Source organism: Aspergillus piperis, assembly GCF_003184755.1.
Source record: "Aspergillus piperis CBS 112811 unplaced genomic scaffold BO85scaffold_15, whole genome shotgun sequence".
Taxonomy (NCBI): domain Eukaryota; kingdom Fungi; phylum Ascomycota; class Eurotiomycetes; order Eurotiales; family Aspergillaceae; genus Aspergillus; species Aspergillus piperis.
This window is the reverse complement of record NW_020291605.1, coordinates 150,411-174,634: the sequence shown is the minus strand read 5'-3', so window position 1 is coordinate 174,634 and position 24,224 is coordinate 150,411. Positions and strand designations below refer to the sequence as shown.

At 47.2% G+C, this 24,224-nt stretch overlaps 3 protein-coding genes across 3 annotated transcripts; 1 reads left to right on the top strand and 2 right to left on the bottom strand.

Annotated features, from left to right (window-relative positions):
- Nucleotides 1-5,000: 5,000 nt before the first annotated feature.
- Nucleotides 5,001-5,798, bottom strand: BO85DRAFT_498585 (uncharacterized protein). The gene has a single exon (XM_025664037.1). The coding sequence runs from the start codon at nucleotides 5,426-5,428 to the stop codon at nucleotides 5,216-5,218; it is 213 nt and encodes a 70-aa protein (XP_025513405.1). The 5' UTR covers nucleotides 5,429-5,798; the 3' UTR covers nucleotides 5,001-5,215.
- A 2,532-nt stretch (nucleotides 5,799-8,330) lies between these two features.
- On the top strand, nucleotides 8,331-11,529 carry BO85DRAFT_376474 (vWFA and PH domain-containing RING finger protein; the record flags this gene model as incomplete). The annotated part of the gene is made up of 4 exons (XM_025656225.1): nucleotides 8,331-8,586; nucleotides 8,648-9,332; nucleotides 9,385-10,314; nucleotides 10,365-11,529. 4 exons carry the CDS (start codon nucleotides 8,331-8,333, stop codon nucleotides 11,527-11,529), a joined length of 3,036 nt encoding a protein of 1,011 aa, XP_025513404.1.
- A 6,922-nt stretch (nucleotides 11,530-18,451) lies between these two features.
- Nucleotides 18,452-19,081, bottom strand: BO85DRAFT_440322 (uncharacterized protein; the record flags this gene model as incomplete). Its single annotated transcript, XM_025658759.1, has 1 exon — nucleotides 18,452-19,081. The coding sequence occupies one exon, from the start codon at nucleotides 19,079-19,081 to the stop codon at nucleotides 18,452-18,454; it is 630 nt and encodes a 209-aa protein (XP_025513403.1).
- Between the last annotated feature and the right edge of the window lie 5,143 nt (nucleotides 19,082-24,224).

Here is a 24,224-nt window from a genome sequence, read left to right as displayed (position 1 = left end):
TCTCCCTCTGACTCGGATACCAACCCTAATGGCATTCTGGGGTGTTCTAGAAAACCAGAGGCTATTTTCCCATTTGTCGTGTTCTGGGAGCTGTGAACTTTGTTCGTTATAGTGGGGGTGTTTCTCTTGCTGATAAAGTTTGGTTAGCGGGTTGAAAATGGGCTTGGTAAAGTATGTTACAATGGCGTTGTTACCTATGAATGAATGGTTGGTTTTTTGGTATCGGTGAAATAATACCAACGTAGTAAAAGTAACATGTTTTAAAAATCTTTCCTTGGTTAATGGGTTTGGGTGACACAAGTTCATTCAAGCCTTGGAGGATTTGTAATTCGCATTGCACGACATAGTCGATGATTATTGCAGGTATTATGCATGCAGGGTGGTGTTGGTGTCACATTATGTCCTGCATGCCTGGGTCTTTTGTGTACCATGCGGGGAGGGGCATAGTCGGCTACTATTGCCCTGGGAAGAAGGGAATGAAATGAAGCCGTTTCTACTGAGCCAAGGAAATTAATATTTAATTAGAAGTTGTAATACAGAGTGGTAACAGGGATTTGCGTATGAATATAGCCCAGGACAATTATCGGAGACTGCGGGGTCAGTTCCATCCTCAGCGTGGCCTAGATCTGGAGACTACCATCATAGTATCCTCCAATCCTATGGAGCCCACGGGGCATAGGGCCTCTTCAGAGAGTTTTGTTAGGCTAATTTGAACCTTACTTGGCCTTGTCATCAGTCAATGTTACATTGTCACAAGTCAAATTCTCCCTATTACCTAAGACATAGACTTAGCGTGCCCAGCCTTCATAGATGCCAATAGTGCGAATGATGAAAGTAATCTACAATGCCGTAATTAAGCAGGCATCATTGAACGAGCTCTACTAATGTACATCTTCAAAGTTGACATAATCTGGCATCCCTATATCGGATGGAACCCCTCATATCACAACAACATCGCTGGCCTTCAGAGCCCCTGCCTGTACCACGACACTGATACTTTGCTCCCTTCTCCATAGCAATGCACACGTGCATTTTGCCGCTCAAAAGCCCCTTATTTCCTCCATAAATCACATACATAGGTGCACAGCATATTGTGGGTCAGACTGGCATATCTATTCCTTACGACCCGGAACAAAGTTGCGGACATTATCTCGCACCAGCGGACCATTATGCGAGAAAATGGTGCAGCATGTTGAATCAGAGCGGGAAGGGATCATCTACTTGGTAAGATCTACTGAAACATGTCCAGCTCGCTGAAACTGCTGCGTAATGAGTCCGGATGCAGAAAACTGCGCGGTTTTATGGAAAAGGCTTTGGGATTGTAATAGTATTGTACTTAGTATCAAGTGTATCAATTTTTCGGGAGAATGTGAGTTGATGGATGGAGAAATGATAAGGGATTTGCCAAGTGAATATGATATTAAAAGTTCGAGGGGTTGAGGTTGGCACACTGAGGATTATGGCTCTGCTGAGGCATCAAGCTGTGTCGTTGAAAGGTGCTTGACTTATCAACCTATAACATGGCACAATGGTACAGTATACTCTCTAAAGTGGTCTATTATTCTGGTTCTGTGTACACTGGAGGAATTAAGTAGATATGAAGGTCATTACAGAAATTCATACTGTCCGTCGTCATGAATGGACTAGTTGCCGCGGAATATCGATCCATTGTGACATCTGACGTCCTACTGCAATTTTGTATGATTTATAAGTGGCGAAATTCTACTCAGTAAGTCAAATCAATAATCACAGATCTTAGTAAGTAACTACGGTGTCTGTTCACGGACATCTAGATGGCTTAGATTTCTGACAGTACCGGCCACTCCGAGGCTATAGTAGCACCATAATGGTATTGTCCTCTTGAGGGTTTCAAGTTGATGCATTTCAAAGTAGAACTAGTACCTAAGAAAATAGTACTTCTGTTACTGATCTTTGGGATACTTTCCCGGATATCTAATGGTCTAGCCTACGTGTCCAGAACTACGATAGTGCATGTGCCATTTTCAGCTTCCACACCGTGTACAGCTACAAACTCTCCAGTCCAAAAAGAAGAAAGAATCCATGTGCAAAAAACAAATAACATCATAGCTAGACAGCGTAATACACAAGACACCATCCCATAAATCGACACCGAAATCTACAAAGAGTAAACAATCCCACGAACCAAAACCAAAGTAAAGTGCTGACCGAACATCCCTAAAGAACATACGATAACTACCCAGATAAACCGCTCATGATCGACACCTGACAGCAACCACCTAACCCATTCAAGTCATCTCTGCGACTATACCTTAGTACTTACTCCGCGAAATCTCCTCCCTCAGTCCACCACAGCACCGCTCACCTAAACGGAAAGCGGGCCCGAATACTATGGGTACTAACCACCCAACCCCAACATCTATCAAAGTAAACTTCGAGTCTAACAACTTAGTCCGACAACTCGAGTCTCGAAAAAACCAGACTTCCTCCTTTAGCAATGACGTGCGTACTTTCGGCCTATCTGTGTTACATGTTTTCTTTCTCTCTCCCGTGTCCCTTTTTTTACGACAGCCCGCACAGTGGGGATGGATGGGTTTATACCAATCCCGCTGACAAAGACAGGGATTATGGGCAATGAAGGTATTTTGATTGGTTTCAAGAAATCTAGAATCAATATTAGGGTTTGATGAATCCGCCAATCAATGCTTGGAATTGGCACTTTCAGACATGTTCATATGTAAGTAGGTAGTAGGTCGGGTCCCTACGGGGTACTCCGAAATGCATGGCAAGGTTATAGTAGTAGTAGTCTACCTACCTAATCTTGTGCTCGAACCATGGTAGGCCAGCGACAATCCCGATCCTGGGTTATCAAACGCCGGAGGAATCGACTTATCTACGGAAGATCGTCGGGGAATCTACTTGCTTAGTTTCTTAGTGACAAGTTATAGTTATAGTTACAGTATGGGGGGTGGAATCTGGAGGGGAAAGCAAAGTACCTTGCGTCAAAAGATGGACTGTGCGGGAGTGTCAATGCTGCATTGGATACTACCTATGTCGGGAGCCGAAGTCGGGGTAAGACGAGTCAGTAAGTGAGTAGGTGTCGGGACTCGGGAGCATTCCGGGAAATGCGAAGCAGGAGCAGCAGCAGGAGCTGAAAAATGAAGCGTCCGTGCAGGGAGTGGCTACTGTATGCAGGTTTAATTGATTGAAGGGATGCAGGTCATTGGACGTATGCAGAAATTGAGGACAAGAGAAAAAAAAGAAAAATGGGAAAATTGCCTTGTAAGTGGCGCTGCTGGGCGGAGGGGGGAGCTTTACATATCATAAACTTAGGGCACATCGGCCATGACAAGTCGCATCAATTCCAAGGAATGGATGCACTGCTCTACAGTAGATTCTACTGTGTCCATCTGTGCGTCTAGTTAATTTCGTGTTGCCTGACAATGAGGACGGAGGTGATCAGACCACACCTAAAAGCAAATCCCGCAGGTGCCTGCATCGATGGGAGTGAATCGGGACTTTGTGTGTGTTTGAAACATCGAGTGTCATTTGGCCAACCTGACCATAAGGGGAAGGAGGCTTGGATGGCATGGTGAACCTAGTCTAGTCAGTAGTTGCTAATTTCTGCCCCAAAGTTGGATGTTGGAGGGGTGGTTTCACGATTGTTTCAGGGGATATATTGGATAACAAGAATACTATTACTGCTCGCCCCCGGCATTTCTGTATTCTTCATACAGTGAGCTAGTAGCCTAGCTCCTATTGTCAATTACTTAGGGGCCGAAAGGAACGAGAACGAGAAGAAGCTAATAGACACCGTCAAGTCTTGGTGCGAGTGGTATTTTATTTCAGATATTGCAATGTGTCGGGATTACTCTTTCCAGCATGGTTGCGCCCGTAGTCATGACCCGAACTACGCCGGATAGAGTAGCGGATAATACTCCGTATTAACTATCAATTTGCAGAAAACGTCAGTCTAGATTAACCCAATACAACATGTACCAAAGCAGTTCTTTGTCCGACTGGTCCATTAACCAAGATTTGACCCTGGCCGTTGAAGTCATAAGGCGGATATTTGACCTGTCCAGCGCCATGATGGGGCAGGGTCAGGATAATAATCTAGGGGTTTTGGGCACTGGCAGGTGAGGGCGTCTCTCATCACCGACCCAAGACCCGTGCATGATTATGGGGCCAATGCACCCTTCTGCATATCATTGCGATAGTTCCTGAAAACTAGTGAGTAATGTTGGGGTCTTGTTGGGTAGTTATGTGATCTTGCATCATTATATTTATTGCTGAGGTAACACAGATGCGGGTAGTCATATTCAACTGCTAATTGTGGCCGGATCGACCTCCGATCTGTAGGTACCATGTAAGTAAATATTATTCCACTGTGCGCATGCGAACTGTGCCGTCATCTGAATCTGACAGCGCCCAAGATTGATTGTTGTGGAACGTGATCGCAATTTGGTTGGCTCAGCTTTGCTTGCCTTCTTGCCACGGTTCGCGGTTCCACGGTTGAGAAGAATAATGGAAAAGGCGAAGAAAATGGGCGATGTATCTAAGTGTCGAGGGACCGACCATGGTATGGAGTTGATTAAACAGCCAATCGGATGAAAGACTGGCAGTTGACTCAGTTTTGAGGCAAAGAGCTTTAGAAATGATGATGGTGCACGATGCGCTTAGTATGGCGTACTAAGCCAACATACCGAGGTTGCCTCCGTGGTGGAAAGCCCGTCTCTAAGTATCTAGTGTGTGTGTCATTTTGACTATTTGGTCGGTAGGGACTAGTAGGATAATATTGCCACATCAACAAACGTGTCGACTTTGACCTTGGAGGCAACTTCGGAAATGGCAGCCGTGTTCAGAAGAGAAAGATACCCGTCAAGAAGCCAGATCGCCCATGTCTAAACCCCCAGTTGGTGACTGAGGTTGTGCCGGGTAATCCCCAGAAAAGCCTTATGCTCCTTAGCCTGGACCAGAGAATCCTCTATTACGGCGCGAACCCTAGGCTGATCATCCGTCGTCATGAAATAGAGTTGCAGAGGGTAAGAGTCAGCGTGTTGCTTTTTCCGTTGTGATTACCTTGGATCTTGCTGACTGGGGGCTGAATCCTTGGGTCCGGTTCCATAGTCTCATCGATTTCAAGTGTACAGAGGGTTGGGGGTACAGCAAAAAGCATTCTATAGCTGTGCAAGGCAGTGGCAACACAGTCTGCACTAGCGGGCAACCTCTTTCTCTACCTAGTACGGACTAGGTATATTGCGACTGCCCGGTGTTGTGTAATATAGAGTTTTGGCAACATGGTATTATCCAATTTGATGATACGGGAAGGGACGAGACGATGTAACTCTGGGTGTTTGGTTACCATACTCCGTACCGAACCTGCGAGTTCCGATCGGGCGCAAGTGGGGAGAACCGCCACCAGCACCACGGTTCCTCCACAGCACATATTTTTGGACTTCAGCGCGCACCTTCCCTCAGGCAGCCAGCACGATAGTCGGTCATATTGATGATCGTCATTCAGAAGAATCCCCGCTTGGTGGCCACTGGCGCATAAGTGGATGGAAAAATATCAGAGGACGTGCTGCTTCATTGTCCGTGTGGTGCGCTCTCCGTTACCTCCGTTTCTCCGGAGCGAAAATGGACCAGGTTCCTAATAAGCCCAGGGCGACTCAATGCTCTCAATAGCGATTGTGACCAAGTGGACTAACCCCCAAGTGAGTATAGTGCCGTCCCAGGGAACGCTGGAAGGGGAAGGGAGCGACCCGCCCAGACAAACTAACCTTTCGGGTGGAAATCTTCCACGGTGGGGATCCCGTTGATATGCAGCTGTACCGCTTGCCGCTTACGTATCCGGTTGAGACTCACTTTTCTACTGGATAAAGGGGAATAACAACACCGACGACCTAGAAGCTCAAGAGAAGCATGCCAACCGGACTTTCCGCTTGCTCCTTAGCTTACAGCGCTTGGATGGGACTCGATTTGCTTCCTCGTCATGACAGCAAACGTTCGAGGATCGACGGTCCAGTGCCGAGATTAAGGCCAATCGTTGCTGAATTGTGCAAAAGCACCAGCCTATCGGGATATCATTACCGGGTCCAACGAGGATCGCTATATATGAGTGTCAATAGACACGACCCCGATGTATTATTTTCGCTGCTGATGGTCACTCAATGAGGGGCGTAATCCACTCAGACACCGTTCATTATACATAGCTGGCAGGCAGCCTTCAATAATCGACAGTGGGCATTGGAGCCTGCAGAATCCAAAGCCTCAGTGTGGCTAGGCTGATAGGGATGGTGAAAGAAATCTCCGATAATTGGCAGCAGATTGATGCAAAAGATAGGTCCAAGTTCCGTGTAGGGCATTAGCACTGAAGCATTTGACTGGACGGACCATTTTACCTGAGGATGCAAGGGATGGGAAAATGACGGGTCTCCGGGGGATTCAGACTGGAGTGAATAGTTAAGATATCTGTTGGATAGTTGATGTAACTTTAACCTGGAGAATTCTCAGCTCATATCTGACTACATCGTGGCTGCACGATGACCTCACGCCTTCCAAACCGGGTGATTTCTACACCATATTTGCTCGCATTCTCTGAAACGTTAGTCCGAGGGGGTTAAGTATTTCCAGCATTTCAGGGGTAGTTACTCAGATACCGTAGGTTTACCCGTACCGAGAGTCCGTCCTTTTGAGACTTGACTGTATCCAGTCCCTGGATCGGCCCCACTGCGTGGTTTAGTGAGCTCCAGACATCCATGGCTCGGCGGTCATGGCCCCACTATAGACCAGTAATCTCCAATTCACAAAATACGCCGATGGCTTTTCCTGTCAATACCGTTCCGAAAGAATTACCCCATTTGAAAGGAGAGTACAGGTCATGGAGTATGTAGCACTCGATATAAACCAGGATGAAAATAATTATATCTGGTGTGTGTTGTGTCTGTCGTGCAAGTAGTCTTTCAGAATGGTACTTGCTAAGTGGTAGTGGAAATAACCATGGTTACTCAGTAGGTAACAACGGATACTAAATACTACAAAATAATTAGTACACAAAAAAAGGTAAAGGTAGTATTACCATTTCTCGTAATACTGATCGCTCCGCCCCAGCGACTATCAACGGCTTCGCTGAACCGGCTCGGACGCCGTCGTAAAATTGTTCGCACCAGTGCGATATCTCCATCTTTTCCTGTTCCGCCTTCTCCTTTCCCTCTCCTCTCCCAGAATCTCGTCATCTTCACACACACCCTCCCTCCCCTTCGCTCCTCCCTCCTTCCCAGTCTCACGCGTGGCCAACCAACCTTTTTGTTGGTGATTCTCACTGCAGCCACTCATCTTCCTCCACTCTTGGTCAATCTCATCCATCCTCGGGGCGTTTCCCTCAGGTTCAACCCCCACTACGTCTTGACCCCCCCCCACTTGGCACCCCTAAATAGTAAATCTCTCTGCTTGTTTTCTTCAAAAGTTCCCAAAACCTCCTCCTTCCTGATCCTGTTCTCCTCCTGATCCGTCAGGAGCTTCTTTTGCCGTGATCCATGTGGAAACATCGGCCCTCTCCCAGATCGGATTTCACGTCTGGGAATGACGATTCTTCTGGCCCTCACACATCCGAGCGTGGCAGCAGTGCTCGTCCTAAAAAGAAGTCTCCGCTCCGTAAGTATAGTGTCTCGTACTAGTGTTACTCTTGATTCTTCTTAACTTTCGGCTGCTGAATCTTATATTATTATTATTGTCCTTCTTATTCTGGTTATCATTTACACTTTTTTGCCCTTTTCTTTCTGTTTCTTCTGGCTGCTGTCTGCCATCCACTCTCCTTTTCCCTCCTTATCTCTCTTTCTTCTACTGTCTCTCCTCTCTTTTGCTGGAGCTGCCCCCCCGTTCTTTTCCTTCTTGAGCTCTCAGGACCTTTTTTTGTCCCTTGTCCATTACAGATTATTCATTGCTATACCCTCCTTGGGGTCAGCACGTGAATTAGAACGTTGACTCATTTCTCCAACCTTCCACGCTGGTGTTATGTGAGACGACTGCATTGCTTTGTCTTTGCTGTCGTCCGTCTTGGCCTCTACTTCTGTTCTGGCTTCCTCTTCACTACCACTGACCTTTACGGAATCATTTCATCGACAGACTTCTTCAGTTCAAAATCCCGATCTCCGCCACCTCCACCGCGGACTTTTATCTACATACCACTAGAGCGTCCAGGGACCGGTTACTCTGCCCACACTGCCCAATCTCGTGCTCCCTCTACCACTGCCAACTCTGTCTATTCAAACCAGCAAGATCCAAACGGGCCGTCTGACTCTCACCCAAACTCGTCGCGTGTGTCATTCAACTCTAGATCAGGTAGGCCAATGGCGGGCTTAATGGATGTTGACCGCTCTCGGACGCGGAGAGATAGGACGTTCGTCGGCACTGAGTGCGCCATTTGTGACGAGCCGTTGGAGCATACTCTGCGTGGCGAACGTGTTCTCCAATTCTCGTGCACTCATGTCTCACATGAAGCCTGCTTCTACGAATATATCCGCGAATTTGAAGGACAGTACTGCCCAACATGCGATGCGCCGTTAGGGCTTGATACTAGCCGTGGGGGGAATATGTTGGATCTGGGTATGTGTTATTGCCCTTGCAGGGATCGGAATGTAAACTTGCTGATCATTTCCATATACAGAGAAACTTAGTAATATTGTCCGCTCTGTCACCAGCGATGCCGCGACACATCGAAGTGGCATGTCCAATCTCCCTCCCTGGGAACCCGTGCCAGTCCAGGCACGACGGCCCAGCGATGCAGGAAGTCATGCGGGAAGCCGGCAACCTAACCGTGACAGTCGGGATACCTACGTCCGACGCGACAGCCGCGACAATAGCAGTCACCGCGAGCGAGTCGAACGGTTGACCATGGGATCCCGCCAACACCACTCGCGGAATGGAAGTGTTGCTGGTTCATCCGATTATAACGAGTCGCATCAGCATGCGGCCAACGGAAGACGCCATGATTATGACGTGCAAGCAATGGAGTCTGATCTCAGCCCGCGTCCCGTTGTCACGAAGAACCCGATCCCGGCGCCAACAGTGACTATCCGCAGCGAGTTCCCAACGCTTAACCGCTCACGCCAGCAGCAGTCTTTAACATGCCTGATAACACTGGAAGTGCCTGAGGGCAGCTGGCAGCCTGACGAAAGCGACTTTACTTCAAACGGTAAAGACCAACCTCAGGACGAACCGTATGGCGTAGGGCGTTACCCACCCAGCCAGGAGCCCAAGCCGATTCCCTATGAGAGTCAGGAGAACCTGGATGATTTGGCAGAGGACTTGCGGAATAAGGTGGACAACTGGCACGGCCTGGAATTCAATCGGTAAGTGTCTCCATGTAGCCGTTACAAAATTGCAACGCTGACGGAAACTCAGATTTGGAAAGCTCCGCTTGCACGGCCACATGAGTGTGGGGAAAGATCGTACATCCTGGCAGGAATTGGAATGTTATCTCTTCGGAGAAATGCTCATCTGTGTCAAGGAGAAGAAGAATACCCAGCGCCGTCCATATGACGATGATCAGTCTAAGCCGAAGCCAACCCGGTGCACATTGAAGGGCTCCATACTCATCAAGAAGCATCTCAACAGTATGGAAGCTGCCGCAGACGAGCCTATCCTCGCGTTGAACCTGTCCGTCAGTGAGCTTCCCTGCTTTTACCTTCGATTCCAGAACCGCAGTCAGTTAGAGCTCTGGCGCCGTTCCCTCCTCGACCTCCATCCCATTGAGAGCACATCTCCGAACAATGATTACGACTATGATAATTCTGGCGCAGAGGAGGAGGAATACCGCAACAATCCAATCAAACGCCAGGCCTCGATAAATTCGTCTTATGGAGCAGCCCGATCAATCAACACGGCTATTACCGACTACACGAATATGGGCACAGAGAGCCCAGCACCATCCATCCATATTCCACTCGACCTTGTAGTCGTGATTCCAGTTTCTTCTTCCATGCAGGGACTGAAGATCACCCTGCTCCGCGATGCACTCCGATTTCTTGTACAGAACCTTGGTCCTCGCGATCGTATGGGACTGGTGACATTTGGTTCTAGCAGTGGTGGCGTCCCCATAGTGGGGATGACTACGAAGTCCTGGGGCGGATGGCCCAAAATCCTGGAGTCCATTAGGCCCGTTGGACAAAAAAGTCTCCGTGCAGATGTCGTCGAGGGTGCTAACGTAGCCATGGACATGCTCATGCAGCGGAAATCATCGAACCCTATCTCTACCATCCTTTTGATCAGCGACACTTCAACCTCAGATCCCGATAGTGTCGATTTTGTTGTGTCCAGGGCGGAAGCTGCCAAGTAAGTCGAACACATTTCAATGCTACGATCGATATACTAATCGTCTGAAGGGTTAACATCCACTCATTCGGCCTTGGATTGACCCACAAGCCGGACACCATCATCGAGCTCTCGACTCGGACCAAAGGCTCATACGTCTATGTAAAGGACTGGATGATGCTTCGGGAGTGCGTCGCTGGTTGCTTGGGTGCGCTGCAAACTACCTCTCACCAGAACGTAAAGCTCAAGCTTCGTCTGCCTGAGGGTTCCCCTGCCAAGTTCGTGAAAATTAGTGGAGCTCTGCACACGACAAAACGGGCTACTGGTCGTGATGCGGAGGCTGCCCTCGGGGACCTTCGTTTTGGCGACAAGCGTGACGTTCTGGTCCAACTTGTCATCCCCCCCGACAACTCCACGTCAGAGGTTACCCCTCAGGATGCCTGGGAGAGCCTGGTGTCTGGACTGGAGGCACTAGGTGGTATGTCTGATGGCGATGACCAACGCGTGGCGAGTGTGGAGGAGGTCCCTCTGATCCAAGCAGACCTCACCTATGGTGATTTTCTGCGGGATGGTCATCTTACCCATTCCCCACGGCCGTCGCTTTTAGCGATCACTATGCTTCCACCTAACCCGAAAGCCAAACCTGGTCGTCCGTCTAGCCCACCAATCCCTCCCCATCCGTCCATCGTACAACGACGCATGGAGCTTCTGACGTCCGACATGCTGACGCGGGCCTTGACCTTGGTTTCCCGTGGGCAACATGATCGTGCGCAACACTTGTTGACCGAGACTCGCAGTATCTTGAAGGGCCTGGGCAAGGGTGGTCTTCCTCCTCTGCCCCCGGGTGCCAGACCAGCGGGAACCAGCGACTCCGGTAGCCGAGCAGACACTCCTACCTCTTCTTCACCCAAGTCGTCTATGTTTGACGGTCACTCGTCGGCGGCTTCGGATACGGCGACCATCACTTCCGTCTCTGCAGTGGATGGGCAGACTATGACGGCGTTGGACTCCGATCTGCAATCCGCGCTGGAATGGATCAACCATCCGGCGGTGTTCTCCAGAGACTCTCGCAAGGCTGTGTTGCAAGGAATCGGCGTGATTTCGTCGCAACGAGCCTATACTTTCCGGTCCCCTTCTGAAGCGCACTGGGCCCAGCGTGTGGCAGGTGTGCGACGGCTTACAGAACGGTCCAAGGAATGGCGCGAGACTGGAGACGACGCGTTGACCGAAGAATAGACGTGACGACTCTCAAAGCTAATTTTTCTTTGTATCGGATGCAATCTCCGTTCTCGTTTGATACCTTTCCATCTCATCGCTTTTTCATCTCGATTATGATACCACTTTGTTCACCACGACTGTGCGATATGATACCACGGTTTGATTTTTGACTGTTTTTGTCTTCATTTTGGAACCTTTTGTATATACCAGGTTCCGTTATTACAACTAATTGGGTGATGGGTACATGGTTTGGATTCGAACGATTTACGGTTTTTAGGGTATGGGTGGCAATTATGATTTTCCTGTACTAGTTTTGGCAATATCAATATTCTCCTGTATACACTATGATTCTGCTACTTATGGTCGACCATACCTTGTATTAAAAACATTGTGATATCAGATATACTGCCTCCCTGGTGTATCAAATAATGTTCTTGATGGGTCGGCATACTCGAAACTCATTTCACTGAAAAGGTCCGAGAACACGTGTATATGGCAAAGAACGATGCAAAACAAAGATAAAAATGCATTGGCCTTAACCTATGACTGCGGATCACCGCTCACTACTGCCATCAACCACTATCTCTGACACATACTCGCTTTTTATCCACCGACATCCACAGAAACCGCAGCTGCTTCCGCATTCCAACCAACAGATGAGACATGAACCGCCAGAGAAAGTTCACATTCCAAGCATAGTATACGTAATGGGCATATGCACATCGCATCGCCTTCATCCTCATCCAGGTCTAGCTACCACATTCTCCACTCCGAAATTGCTTACACAAGTCATACCACTCAACTTCACGGAGGCCAGTAAGGCGCTCGAGAGATGCACAACCTTCATTCATCTATTGATTTCTTCGTCTTAAACATACCTAGAATGGACTCTGAGGAAGAATATATTCCATTAAGCTTGTGTCTTAAAGCCAAGCAGGAATTGGATATCCATTGAATATGGTAAGCGCGGGTGCGGACTATCAACAAGGAAAGAGAACAAGAAAGCTAGGTACTCTGGACTTTGATCATTATAATATTGGCTGCCGGGCCGGAATAATATATATGTAAGGGAGGTCGTATCTATCTGTGGTTCGAGAGGTAGATGCTGGATTGTTTACATGAATGTCTTGCTGGATAGTAATGTGAGTGCTTGTGAGTGTGTTATGGTGTTCATTGTGGCGGAGGATGGATGCGCCGCTGGATGTGCGTTTCTTATAGTAATTCGATTGGTTCATGAGATGAGATGGTTTATGGGTTGATTATCTGGGTTTATGTGGCCTTATAGTAGAACAGTAGACAGAGGAGTTTTATAGGACAGTCTCGTGGAGGGAATATGATTGGTAGTATGTTTCTGTCCATCAGGATTTGGGGGTGCTTGTTTTGGTGTCCCCTGGGAAGGATAGGGGTTTATTGCAAGATGGTTTGGGGGAGATGGGAATGTGAGTGGTGGGAAAAAAAATGAATTTGTGGTAGGGGTGATCAGAATTCACATGGAAATACGATTGTAGACGGAGATAGGAGTTTGGAGATGGAAGATAGGTGTAAGGAACATCTTGCAATGAACAGGCAAGGGAAAAGTGGAGGATATTCTCATATGTCGTATTCATAATGAAGTAACATGTGGATGCATTTAAGAACGCTGCTTAAGTTCTATTGAGTGTGAAAACTATGCGAGACACCTTGTGGAGTAGAGGGTTTTATCGAATTGATATGATAATTAAAGTGAAGTAGCGAAAGTAGGATTGGCTTAGCTACATAGGAGTCGGGTCTCGGTTTGTTGCTACGCCAAAACGTCCAACAGCCTTGATATCCCGCATTTTCTTCTTATTGCGCAGTTCACTTCCTTCGTGGTGCATGATATGGTCTTCTGTCTGCCCATCTCCTTGATTCCTTCCGCATGAGGAGCTCCAGGTTCCCTATGGACATTTCCCAAGCTTCAGTCGATGTATATCAACAGCGAGCTGTGAATTCTCGACGCCTCGAAGCCTCTCGAATGATACATGAAGATGATCGCTAAAGCGGGATGGGATAGTTGTTGGACTGAAAGTTATCATCCTCTGTATCGGACCGGATAACCTGGGACACTCTAACGGTCACCATCAGTCAGTATGCTTCTCTTGATCATCATGGATAAGGACTTGAACCTATGCAACATGTTCCGCTAAGAGAGTAGTTTCTTGGAGAAGCGTAGACACCCGCCTTCGGGTTGGCGGGTCACCGACGTCCCAGAACCATGATTTGGAGTCCACCACCACTTACTGGCCTGGTTTGCACACGGCAGGAAGAGAAAGAGGTGTGAGTCTGAAGCTCGTAGACGAGAGGGCGCCTACCTCAGTAAGCCTCTCAGGTACGGCCTGTACTCGCCCGTGGTGCTCATAGTCAAGCTAAGATCACATAGACAATGATATTAGTTTTGAGGTATGTCAGTCATACGCGCCCAAGTCCTCGACAGCATTGTGGAGATTATCCACCTACGTAACACAGTCGAGGATAGGCGCGAAGAGTGACACAATTCTGGACCAGTTACTAATCATCACCCTACTTCAATCCCGCCTATCTCAGACATCATCCTATGTGCTATACATAGGTTTGCCGCCGATGGCTTCCTCATCAATCGATAGTGTAGCCGGGAGGGTATGGTTGTAGCTTGGCTAAGGGACCTAGGTGAGAGACGGCGCCTAATTCACACATCTTTCCGTGAGCCGTGTTTGAGGAGGGGGTGGGTATACTTCAAAGACGTGATGGACTATTGTTGATGGTTGAGAGGAGACGATAAGGTGAGGAACTATGTATAGAAACATTGTAGTTAGAAGGACGACATGCAACCAGAAGTATCGCAAGTGAAGCGCTAAGAAGCAAGTGGGGTCTCCAGGGCTGATCTAGGAACATGAGGTTAGATCTTTATTTAGAAAAGTGGAGGTTTAATGACATACCAGTGAAGTAATGGGGATAGGATGAGGTGATGGTGTGGATGCATTGGATAGAGTGTAGGATAGTTAGTGGGATAGTATGTAAGATTGGTAGAACATATATGAAAGGTATCATGTGTAAGGTACAGTATCATACGTACGATACAGATCTTCAGGGCAGTATATCAATATAGATCTTAGATAGATGTGACGGAGAAGGGGGGTAAGGATAGGTTCTTGGAAAAGCTGCATGCGCGGAATGTGTGACTAGGCGGCAGAGATGTGGATCGGCCTTCTTGTCACTTCTATTCTTATCACGGAAGCAAGCATTGTCAAACGGGATGGGGGCTGAGGCGTCTGTCCGGGTTGGGTGGACGGAGCAAGTAGGTATGTAGAAAAGCTCTGATTTTCGATGAAAGGATACAAGTTGGGAATAGATCGAGGGGTCGGGAGGATATGAATTATCGGGCACCAGAAGGGGACCACTTGAAAGGCCGGGAGTGGTGGTGCGACTAATGGAAAACGATCCAATAGAAGGATGTAGTGTAGAAGTTCGCATATTTAGATAGGCGACTTGCTTTGGAAGGAGATGCGAAATGTGATAAGAATAGCATACGCTTCTCATTTCTGTGTTTTTACTGGATGATAATTGGGGTGGAATATCCACGTTTGTAGGCTGCATATCGGGGTTGGTTAAGTAGTGCGAACTCTCGGGCTACCTGGGGGATTTGGTTTAGCGTTGCGCCAATGACGGTTGGTTTGGGGGATTGTGGAAGTGCCCGCCGTAAGTCCTTAGTCTATCAACGCCAATTCTAGCTCCGCGTAAGCGTTTGATCATCAATTTCTACGCATCGTAGACACTTCCCTTACTTCACTGATTAACTGGGCCAATTCCCCTTCTTGGGGCCCTTCCTTTACTGTGTATAGAGAGTAGGCTTGTAGCTTCCTTCTCGTCCACATTTTTCACCCTAATTGCTACGAAAATGGTGGCAAATTGGACCAGAGGAACAATCAGTAACAGGTGACGTTGAGATTGGATTGATTCCAAAAATATAATCACACCAGGCAGGCATCTCCAGTGCTGCAGGGGTGTCTCCATGTGGGGACCAGCAAGGACCAGCAATCAGATCGCTTTCGACTAATAACACCCAGAGAATGGGAATCTACGCGCCAGGGAGTTTCTAAAATAAGCAGTCACTATCTTAGCCCTGTAGCTTGAAACACTAGGCGAGCACTAAAGAATCGCGGTTAAGCACATAGTGCTGGGGTCGTAGACAGACCGGTTGAACCATACCCCCTCCTTTGAGGTGGGGTTAACAGTTCTATCTGTCATGGTTGGCGGATGAAATGACAGTGACAGATAGAGGGGATAGTGAGCCGGTATTGCGCGGGTAGCTTGCATCGTTCTAGCTACTGTGGTTGGTGGTGATGAGATTGAAGCAAAGAGGAGGTGATGTCGTCTGAGAGCTATTATGGGGTGTTCTAATTATGGAATCCTCAGGGACCACACGGTGGTCCCGGCGGCTAATAAGGCTTAGTGGTGTGAGGGTATCTGGATCAGCAAGTGATGAGCACGGGCAGATGCTCTATACTCCAAACATGACCCTGTGACTGAGAGAGTGTCTTGCATGGAGGGGAAAATAAATGTGGGCCGGGCCGGCGCTTAATTTCCAAAAATAACATATCACAATGAGACCACAGGACATGGTTGGTGGATGACAAGAGATGAAAGCACACATGGGAAAGTGGTGGGATGTCAGTGGGTGGAGAGCATCCAAGGCTATTGGCAAATTGTGAGAATCCCTTCATCACACGGGTGAAAGGCAGATAATACCCAAAAATAGCACCTCTTACCCGCGGGTGATCTTGTTGCTGGAAGCTAAGTCCCAATAGTCGATAGGCAGGGGCCAACCAGCGCTTAACGGTGTGTCGGGGAATGCATGATCCCTGTCCCGCCTGCGTGATCACCCCGCAGTGTTAGGAGGAGTCGAGCCAATCACCCCGAGTTCTGGAAGGGCACGGGTTCGGAGTTCTGCGCCAAATTGGAACAGTACATGAAATTAGTGCTGCGGCATGCTATTGGTGGCAGTTGCTCACAAGCAAATATAGACACTTGAGTCGCTTATTGGCCGGAACTTCCTGGTTGCTGGTGCCCATCGTGCCTCGTCGGCGAGGCAAGGAATCTGAACTGAGGAGCGACTTTCAAGGAAAGAACCTGATAGGCGCAATTGGTTCAAAGTCAAGCAATGTGGATTCTGTTTCTATTTTAACACAACTTAGTGTGGTTGATTTGTCTATACTAGAACCTCTGGGACACACCAACGACTCGAAGTTAATTTTGGTGATAGGATTACTATCACCATGCTGGGAGCTCCGTCGGCACTTTAGGGCATTCGGCTCAGTACACTCGAGCTAAACTATCCCAAAAGTGGATCGAAAAAAGAAAGCAGTTGAGATTAGACCAAAGCTTCAGCAAATCAGGACTGTTAAGTGATGAACTCCAGACCCACGGGTCATTGTTGAAGAGTCTCATTACATCATTAATCAATCTGCATCCCTGCACACCCTACCTAGGCTTTAGATCTCATATGGCCCTCGGCATACGCCACACGACTACTCCCGTACCCTATTGAGAGCCGTTATGCTTCCTATAGAGCGCATGATACCACTTTGAGCGTAAATAACAATAATATGAATTAGTTGAAACAGCTTTTTATTTCAGCGAACTTCAGGGTTCTTTTTCAATGGTGCTATATGCGTCGATCTTCGCATCTTAGCCCGAATAACGAGCGGTATCGTAAAAGATTTATCCCATAAGCCATTGACCAAATACACATAGAATATTCCTTGAGTAAGTCATTGGGTTGATTAGATTCCAATTTGTAAGTAAGACGATAGACCCAAGCAGGTTCCATTGTGAACAACCTGGTGTTAGTTGATTCCGATATTGTCCTATGGTGAGGTTGCCGGGAAGTGCGTAATACTATGTAATACGGGTATATCAGTATCCCGCTGTAATCAACACACTATACAACAGCGTATCATTACATTATCCGGCAAATCCTTTGGTGTCCCAAATACGAAGAACAGCTGGCCGGAAACCTCATCTCTGATCCTTCTAATACGTATACTGACACACAGGCCCGTCAAAATACCCAATTGAAGGCCCTGGGCATTTATGCTACCATGATGCACCCAACAGCCCCCTGTATCGGTTGGCTGATTATCCGCGGTATGAAGGTGGCTGTGAGGCTCAGAGGAAGCCAGAAACCCACACTAAGTGATCCTTCGGCGTCAACCTGCGGACAGAGCTTATCTACATCCAGCTAAGGATTGAAGAGGATCGGAAGAGTCCATAAGCAGAACGAATGGCACGCGTGCCATGTGGCTGACGCGCGAGTCGGACGATGCTGGTTGGTGAGCCATGCGATCCTTTACGGCGTCAAAGCGAAATTAACAGCTATTATCTGCCACTTCCTTCGTAACTTTTGGTTTAGCTTGTCTGAGTCTAATGTGGACTCGACTCAGACCAACAAGCTAAGTAGAGCTTGATTGGTGGTGGGAGTCATTGACAACAGAGTTTAGCGATGTAATCCATTCCATTGGGTAATTGAGTAAATGCGTGCTACAAGACATAGTATAACGCCGCTGACCCAAGCATATCTGACAAAGAGATCCATAAGCGCACCCGCAAACCAACGAGGCTTTTCCAATAAGATCGATTTGAACCATTGAATACTCCGACTCCTTCCTCTCGAATCCATATCACCCGCAATCCACACCGCCAGGATGTGTATGCCAATCCTTCTAGTTGGTTGAGAACAAGTTAACGTAAAATGCAATGACTGAACAAAAGGCAATTGAAGTGACAGGAAATCACAGGAAATCACACAGGCAGCCGTAAAATGCTAGTATCACAAAAGTAACATAACAAACTCGATGAAAGTAGATGCTCGTAACGGTCTGAACTCCTCAAGATCGAACCCATTAAAGTCGTTCAGTTCGTATCTAATGAATGCTTTATTAAGCCATCACTGATCCCGTGACTCGCTGGTCCTTCTGCGTTTGCCCTTCGGTGGCGGGTCAAGCGAAGGAGCACGTTTGAGAGTAATCGTGTGCGTGACAACATGTTGGATGGTAACAGTCCTTCCATTGGCTGTATCTGGGGTCTCGGAATGCCTGCTTCTCCGTTCTGCTGGCGTGTAAGGGGTCCGAATTGTATAAGGACTTCGGGGAGACTCTGCCGTTGTCGGGGACAGCAAGAATGGCGGCGAGATGCGGAGACGCCGCACAGAACCAGGCTCCCTTGCGGACTGTGGTGCAGGTACCGGGGATGGGGAGACAGAAATAGGACTGCTCTTCGATGTATTGCTGGTTGGGAAGGAGACAGTGGTGGCGGTCGATGGCAGCGAGATGGGCGATGGTAGAGCTCTGCTCCTCATCCATCTCGTATAACTTGCGTTGATCCCTTCTGGGCTTGCGTAGCAAGGACTCAACGCTCGGAGAAAGTCTGTATAAGCACGTGGGGGAGGAACTGATGGGCCATTGCCTGGTTCTCTTTGGCTTGTCTCAGTAGTGGTAGATGAGGTGTCTCGAAGCTCCGATGGGTACATAACACTCTTCGAAGTCTTGAGTGGATAGAGGATTGGTCGAGGAGCCATGGTACTGTCCAGCAGTAGATGTATGATTGATAGGCCAGTGAATTAAGGAAGGAGCTGTTTGAAGGAGAGTGAAGATAGGTATGAAAGAGAGGATGTGTGCGTGGTAGATATAGATAGGTCGAGGAGGAAGGAGTCCACTTGATGGAGGATAGGAGAGGAAGATATAATTAGAGATAGTGTCGAGCTGAGACAACGGCGCGCCAATGCAAGCTAAAAATAATAAAAGAAATTTGAGGAAATGATATAGTGTCTCCGAGCCAGCGGTGGATATTCCCAGGTTGTGAATGAGAGGAATGTCAAGTAAGTTGAAGGAGCAGAAGTATAACCCTGCAGGATAGGTACGGTTGGCTTCGTATGATCCGGTAAGGTACTATTACGAACGTATCGAACAGTAACAATACGCGACAGGATTTGGTTGCGATGGACTATCGGGTCTAGGCTCCACGAGGTTAGCGCATTCTTGCTCCGCCTCGAAAATAGCAACAGCAGCAGCAACGATCTTGACGTACTTGGGCCACCTCTTAGATCCTGCTAAGTGGTGTAAAAAAAGAACAGACGGACTATCCGATGGAGCTCGAGCCCTTGTGCAAGATGCTACTCGCTTTTGTTTCTATACTTGGTGTTGGCGCGTAATGCAGGCCGATGATTGCAAACGGAGGGGAAAATTATCTCTCTGTCAACAGAAAGCGGGCAAAGTAGGATGAACGTGCGGGATCTACCCGACAGTGAATCGAGGAAGTCTAAAGAGAATGTTGAGAGTGTTGAAAGAGAACATCATGAGTGACAAGTGCTCCTGGGTTTATATGCTACTCGTCCGGGTTGTTTTGATGTTGACAAGAAAAGTCTTCAGCAGACTCTACGATGCCTCAGCGTAATCGCGCGCCATCTGAATCAGCGTTCATCAAACCCTCTCCGCGAATCCTTTCCCATCTCCATCATCCTTGAATGACAGAGTTTCAAACCAGTCTGCATCAGCGGCATGTCCGCGGCTCTTCCGCAGTTTCTGTTCGTCAAGCTTCAGTGTGCGACTCTGTATGCTTTGCGGCTACGAGCGAGACGCCCCCTGCCACTCCGTTTCAACAGGGAGACAAGTATGGGTGACCCTGCTTCCTCAGGGTAACCGCCTGACTCGAGTATCTGTCTTGCATCGCGGGGTTGGTACATGCTGGCCTGTACGAAGAGACGCCGAGTTAAACGGTGTGCGGCCCTCACATCCAATGGGTGCATATTTGGTTCCACATTCTTCAGGAAAAGGCCGCACAGTATGTTCGACTTCTTAGCTTGGCGTGATGATAGCTCGCTAAAATCGTCTATCTATTGGATGTTGTCGGTTTACAAAGTTATCTACCCCTGGGATAAGCTATTGTGCCAGATGTTTCTATTCTGGGTATCTTCACCCTGCATACAGCCGGTCTAAAAAAAGCATGGACTGTCAAGACAATGTCAAAATGTTCAGTGTTTGAGCTCCCGTTGGTTAGGAGAACATACCCTATACGAGGAAGTCAACGAGGAGTTACCGTTGGCTATGCGGTGAACTGGTTTCGGCGCTCCGGGACCCCTTGTCGACCAAACTCGGTAACGGATCAACTGAGCTATTGGAAGCTACGTGAAATAGCCCCTGACTACCACTAGAGTGTTTGATTGTTGGAACGCAATACGGGCGATCCGAGGGTCAAGGGCACACTAGATGCGAGAAATGGCTGAACACAGCTTGCAACGTTACCTCGAATAGACCTATCCGAAGTACAATCAACTAACATGCAAGAGCCCAATGCTCTTATCCATAACGCTCTTAGTGAGACATCGCTCCTGAATAGCGGTGCATCGGATTCTCATGGTTGTTCCTACACGAGGGTATTGTCTCGGGTATCAACATTGCGTTGCAGTTTGTGTACAAAGCATACGGAGTCAGCGCTTATTAGGCGAGTGTCTAACGGCTGCAGGTCTGATACGGACTGCGAGGCCTGTGCAGTTTGATGGAAAACCCCTTACCGGAGTATGATGACCTAACCGTCCCTCGTGCTAACCTACCTTTATGCCCATATCACAATCCGAGCAACTGTTCAGGTGTAATAACAGGCTGGGCGCAACCTTACAAAACCACATTTTGATTAGTCCCAGGCCCATCACTTGGCTGATTGAGAGGAATACCTTCTGCTTTTTGTAGATTACGTTGTCTGCTGGCTTAAGGCCCCCTGCCAACAAGCGAAGTTGAGGGAGAAAAGTCGTAAGATAGCTAGGGTCTCACTCAGATGAGCACTTGTAGGCAAGTGACTGACTAGTTACACCACTATCTGAAAGCATCACATTTGTATCCTAAGAATAAGCAATTCCTTTTCCGCAAGCCGCGTACTATATAGAATCATTTCATTCTTTTCATGGCATCTTGTTGCGTTTTGGCTTAGAGCGTCGAGGCTTCTGTCAAGGTGTGCCGAGTCTAGGCCCACCTCTACTGAAGCAGTGCCATCTCTCTATCTCTTGTTAACATATATGGATGAATTCAACACCCAGATCGATGCAATGAAAGCCAGAAAGTACTTTGAATGTAGCGGCATCTTTTCTAAACTACCAGTACAGACTCCAAGGCTTACACCATGGAATAAATAAGTAAGTATAATGTTAAGCTGCTGGCGGAACTCAAAATACGTCTAAGCGGAGGGTATTCTAGCTATGGGATGTTACTAATGAGATCCTTTTCATCTGCTACATTCATGTTTATTCTCGAGACATTAGCATCTCTCCTCATCACTTGAACATTGACTGAATGGCCCCATTCTACTCGCAGACTTTTTTCGCCACTGTGAGTGCCCGTGGCCATCACGATTGCTTCTACGTACACATAGAGTAGATAAATAAATTGGACTTAGTGAAAAGGGTCAGCACATTATCGATGTTTATTATTTGAAATATGACCCAAGTATCCAATGTTTGTACGCTAAGGCACATCATTAGAAAGCAGGTAAGGAAAGACATTCCAGTGCAGGGACAAAGGCTATCTTGTCCACGCTACAGCAGGCTCCTATGTTCGATACCTGCTTCTTCGTACACTACTAAACCCCACTCCATCTGATTATTATATGTCATAAGAACATGTCGAGTCCGATTTGTGGCTGTTCCGATTCTTGAGATTCTCGAAGAGATTCTCTCGGGAAGATATGAGAAGGGAGGACTTGGGTAAGGATCAATTAGGATCTAATACAGTGATTGCTTTAATAAGACACGCTTTCGACATATACGCAAAAGACGTACTTCAGCCCTTCACTACATGCTGATGAAGTGCCGCTAAAGTATGAAAGAGAACTACTCTGATGGTAAGATAGAACATCATGGGCTTTCTTACATATCGTTATAACCTCGGAGAGTTCTCCCATCGCTCATACTCCGCTGATACGTCCCCTTCATAGATAAGCTTCGGCTATAATGTCCAACAAGGCACACTGATTCACCAAAAGGAACATTCAGTATCGCTCTTGGGATATCGAACTTGTTCTGTGACTTAAGCCTCCTCTTTTGAGCACGCCGGTGCTGCCAGACTACTGATTTCTTCGAGCTCCCAGATTCTGTTCGAACCCTCGAATACTTGTCTGCCTTTGCCGACACACAGTCTCTGATCTGACTATAATATCAGATATCAAACATTCTTGCGAGACAATACCTGCCTGGAAGAAGCCTTCCAATTCCTATAAAGCTTAGTATACGAAGCATTCCCTCGGAGTTAGACCCCGTGTTTTGGAATGTTAGATGGGAACTGAGCAGGATCGACTGTGAGGTATATTGCGCGCTACTACCAAGAAGGCGACAGGCCTTGGCACTTTCGCTCGAACGTTTTTAGGGATTCTGGATCGTGGTCTCAGACGTTAAACACACTTTCCCTGTTAATTTGGTGGTAGATGAGGTGTAGGTTATCATAGTATGGAAAGGGAAGTGTGTTATCACTTCGAATATATGAAAGAGTTCTAAGCGTATTAGCAATCCTACAGTAAGAAGCCAAAATGACAAGATGAGATGAATGCAAATGTAAGTTGATATGATGAATTGGCTGTTCAAAGCAACACAGGGAATTCGATACCCGGGGCACAAGGAATGAGTGGATCATCTTATCAAAGATGTAGGACATTCTACATAATGATCTAATCACTATGTACTAAGCATTATGGCTTTTGAGAAGAACTAGATCTCGCTGAAGAACTATCAATTTTTGAATTCAATACCAATAAGCAGACCATGATGATATGAAACGATGCTTTCCTGCCACATAAAGAATACCTTATCCATACGAATAGAGTCAGGGCGATAGCCAGGTCAAAGACTTGAAATATATACCAATCTAACTCAAAAGCTTAGTGCAGTGCTGTCTATCTAGCGGATCTTCGAAAATGGTTAATGAGATTAATCTTGGAAAATCTGCGGTATATTTGACAAAAGCTAATAGATAGTCAGGTCACGTTTTTCTGGAGCCACTGCATCACCATTAAATCTACTAATCTACTTTGGAGCAACGTTGAATGGAGTTGAGCCAAGTCAAAATGCTACCCAAGGTTTATATATTATTGACCGCAGTTCCGTACTTGCTCGGGGATCTAGATGTAGTAAGGAACATTAGTGCCGAAGAATTTGATTTATCGTATAAATCGACGATGATCATACGATCAGGCGTGATAAGAACCCTTAAGGAAAATTCCAGTTGCTGGGCGCAAACGGCAGACTTGATACTACCTTACGGAGAGAATCGTTAAACCACCCACAAGAATGGCATCAGTGAAAAGTTAGTATTGGTTTCTATGCCCGGGAAGCTAGCAAAAGTAGCAGTGATTATTTGATCTAGATTAGGTGAATATCCTAGGATTAATAGACAGAAGATGCCTATCTATATCATCTGTGATAAGACCAGATGATCTTTATGTAAAGCTAGATCATTGATTATATTACTGATTATATTACTACCTTTGGAGAATGAACGTGGCAAAGGAGAGAATCAGATTTGTATTTGTTTTACTAGTCCCCAGGTTCGTTGTCGACGAGAGGTGATAGATTATTAACCAATCTCTTATGATGAAGTGTAAAGAAACGATGTGTTACGTGAAGATATGCATGAATATCTTCAATCATTACTGTCATCGTGCATTTACTTTCCATGCAGTGC

What these genes read in the sequence shown, in the direction of transcription:
- BO85DRAFT_498585 (XM_025664037.1), bottom strand. Translation starts at nt 5,428, where the DNA reads ATGTGCTGTGGAGGAACCGTGGTGCTGGTGGCGGTTCTCCCCACTTGC.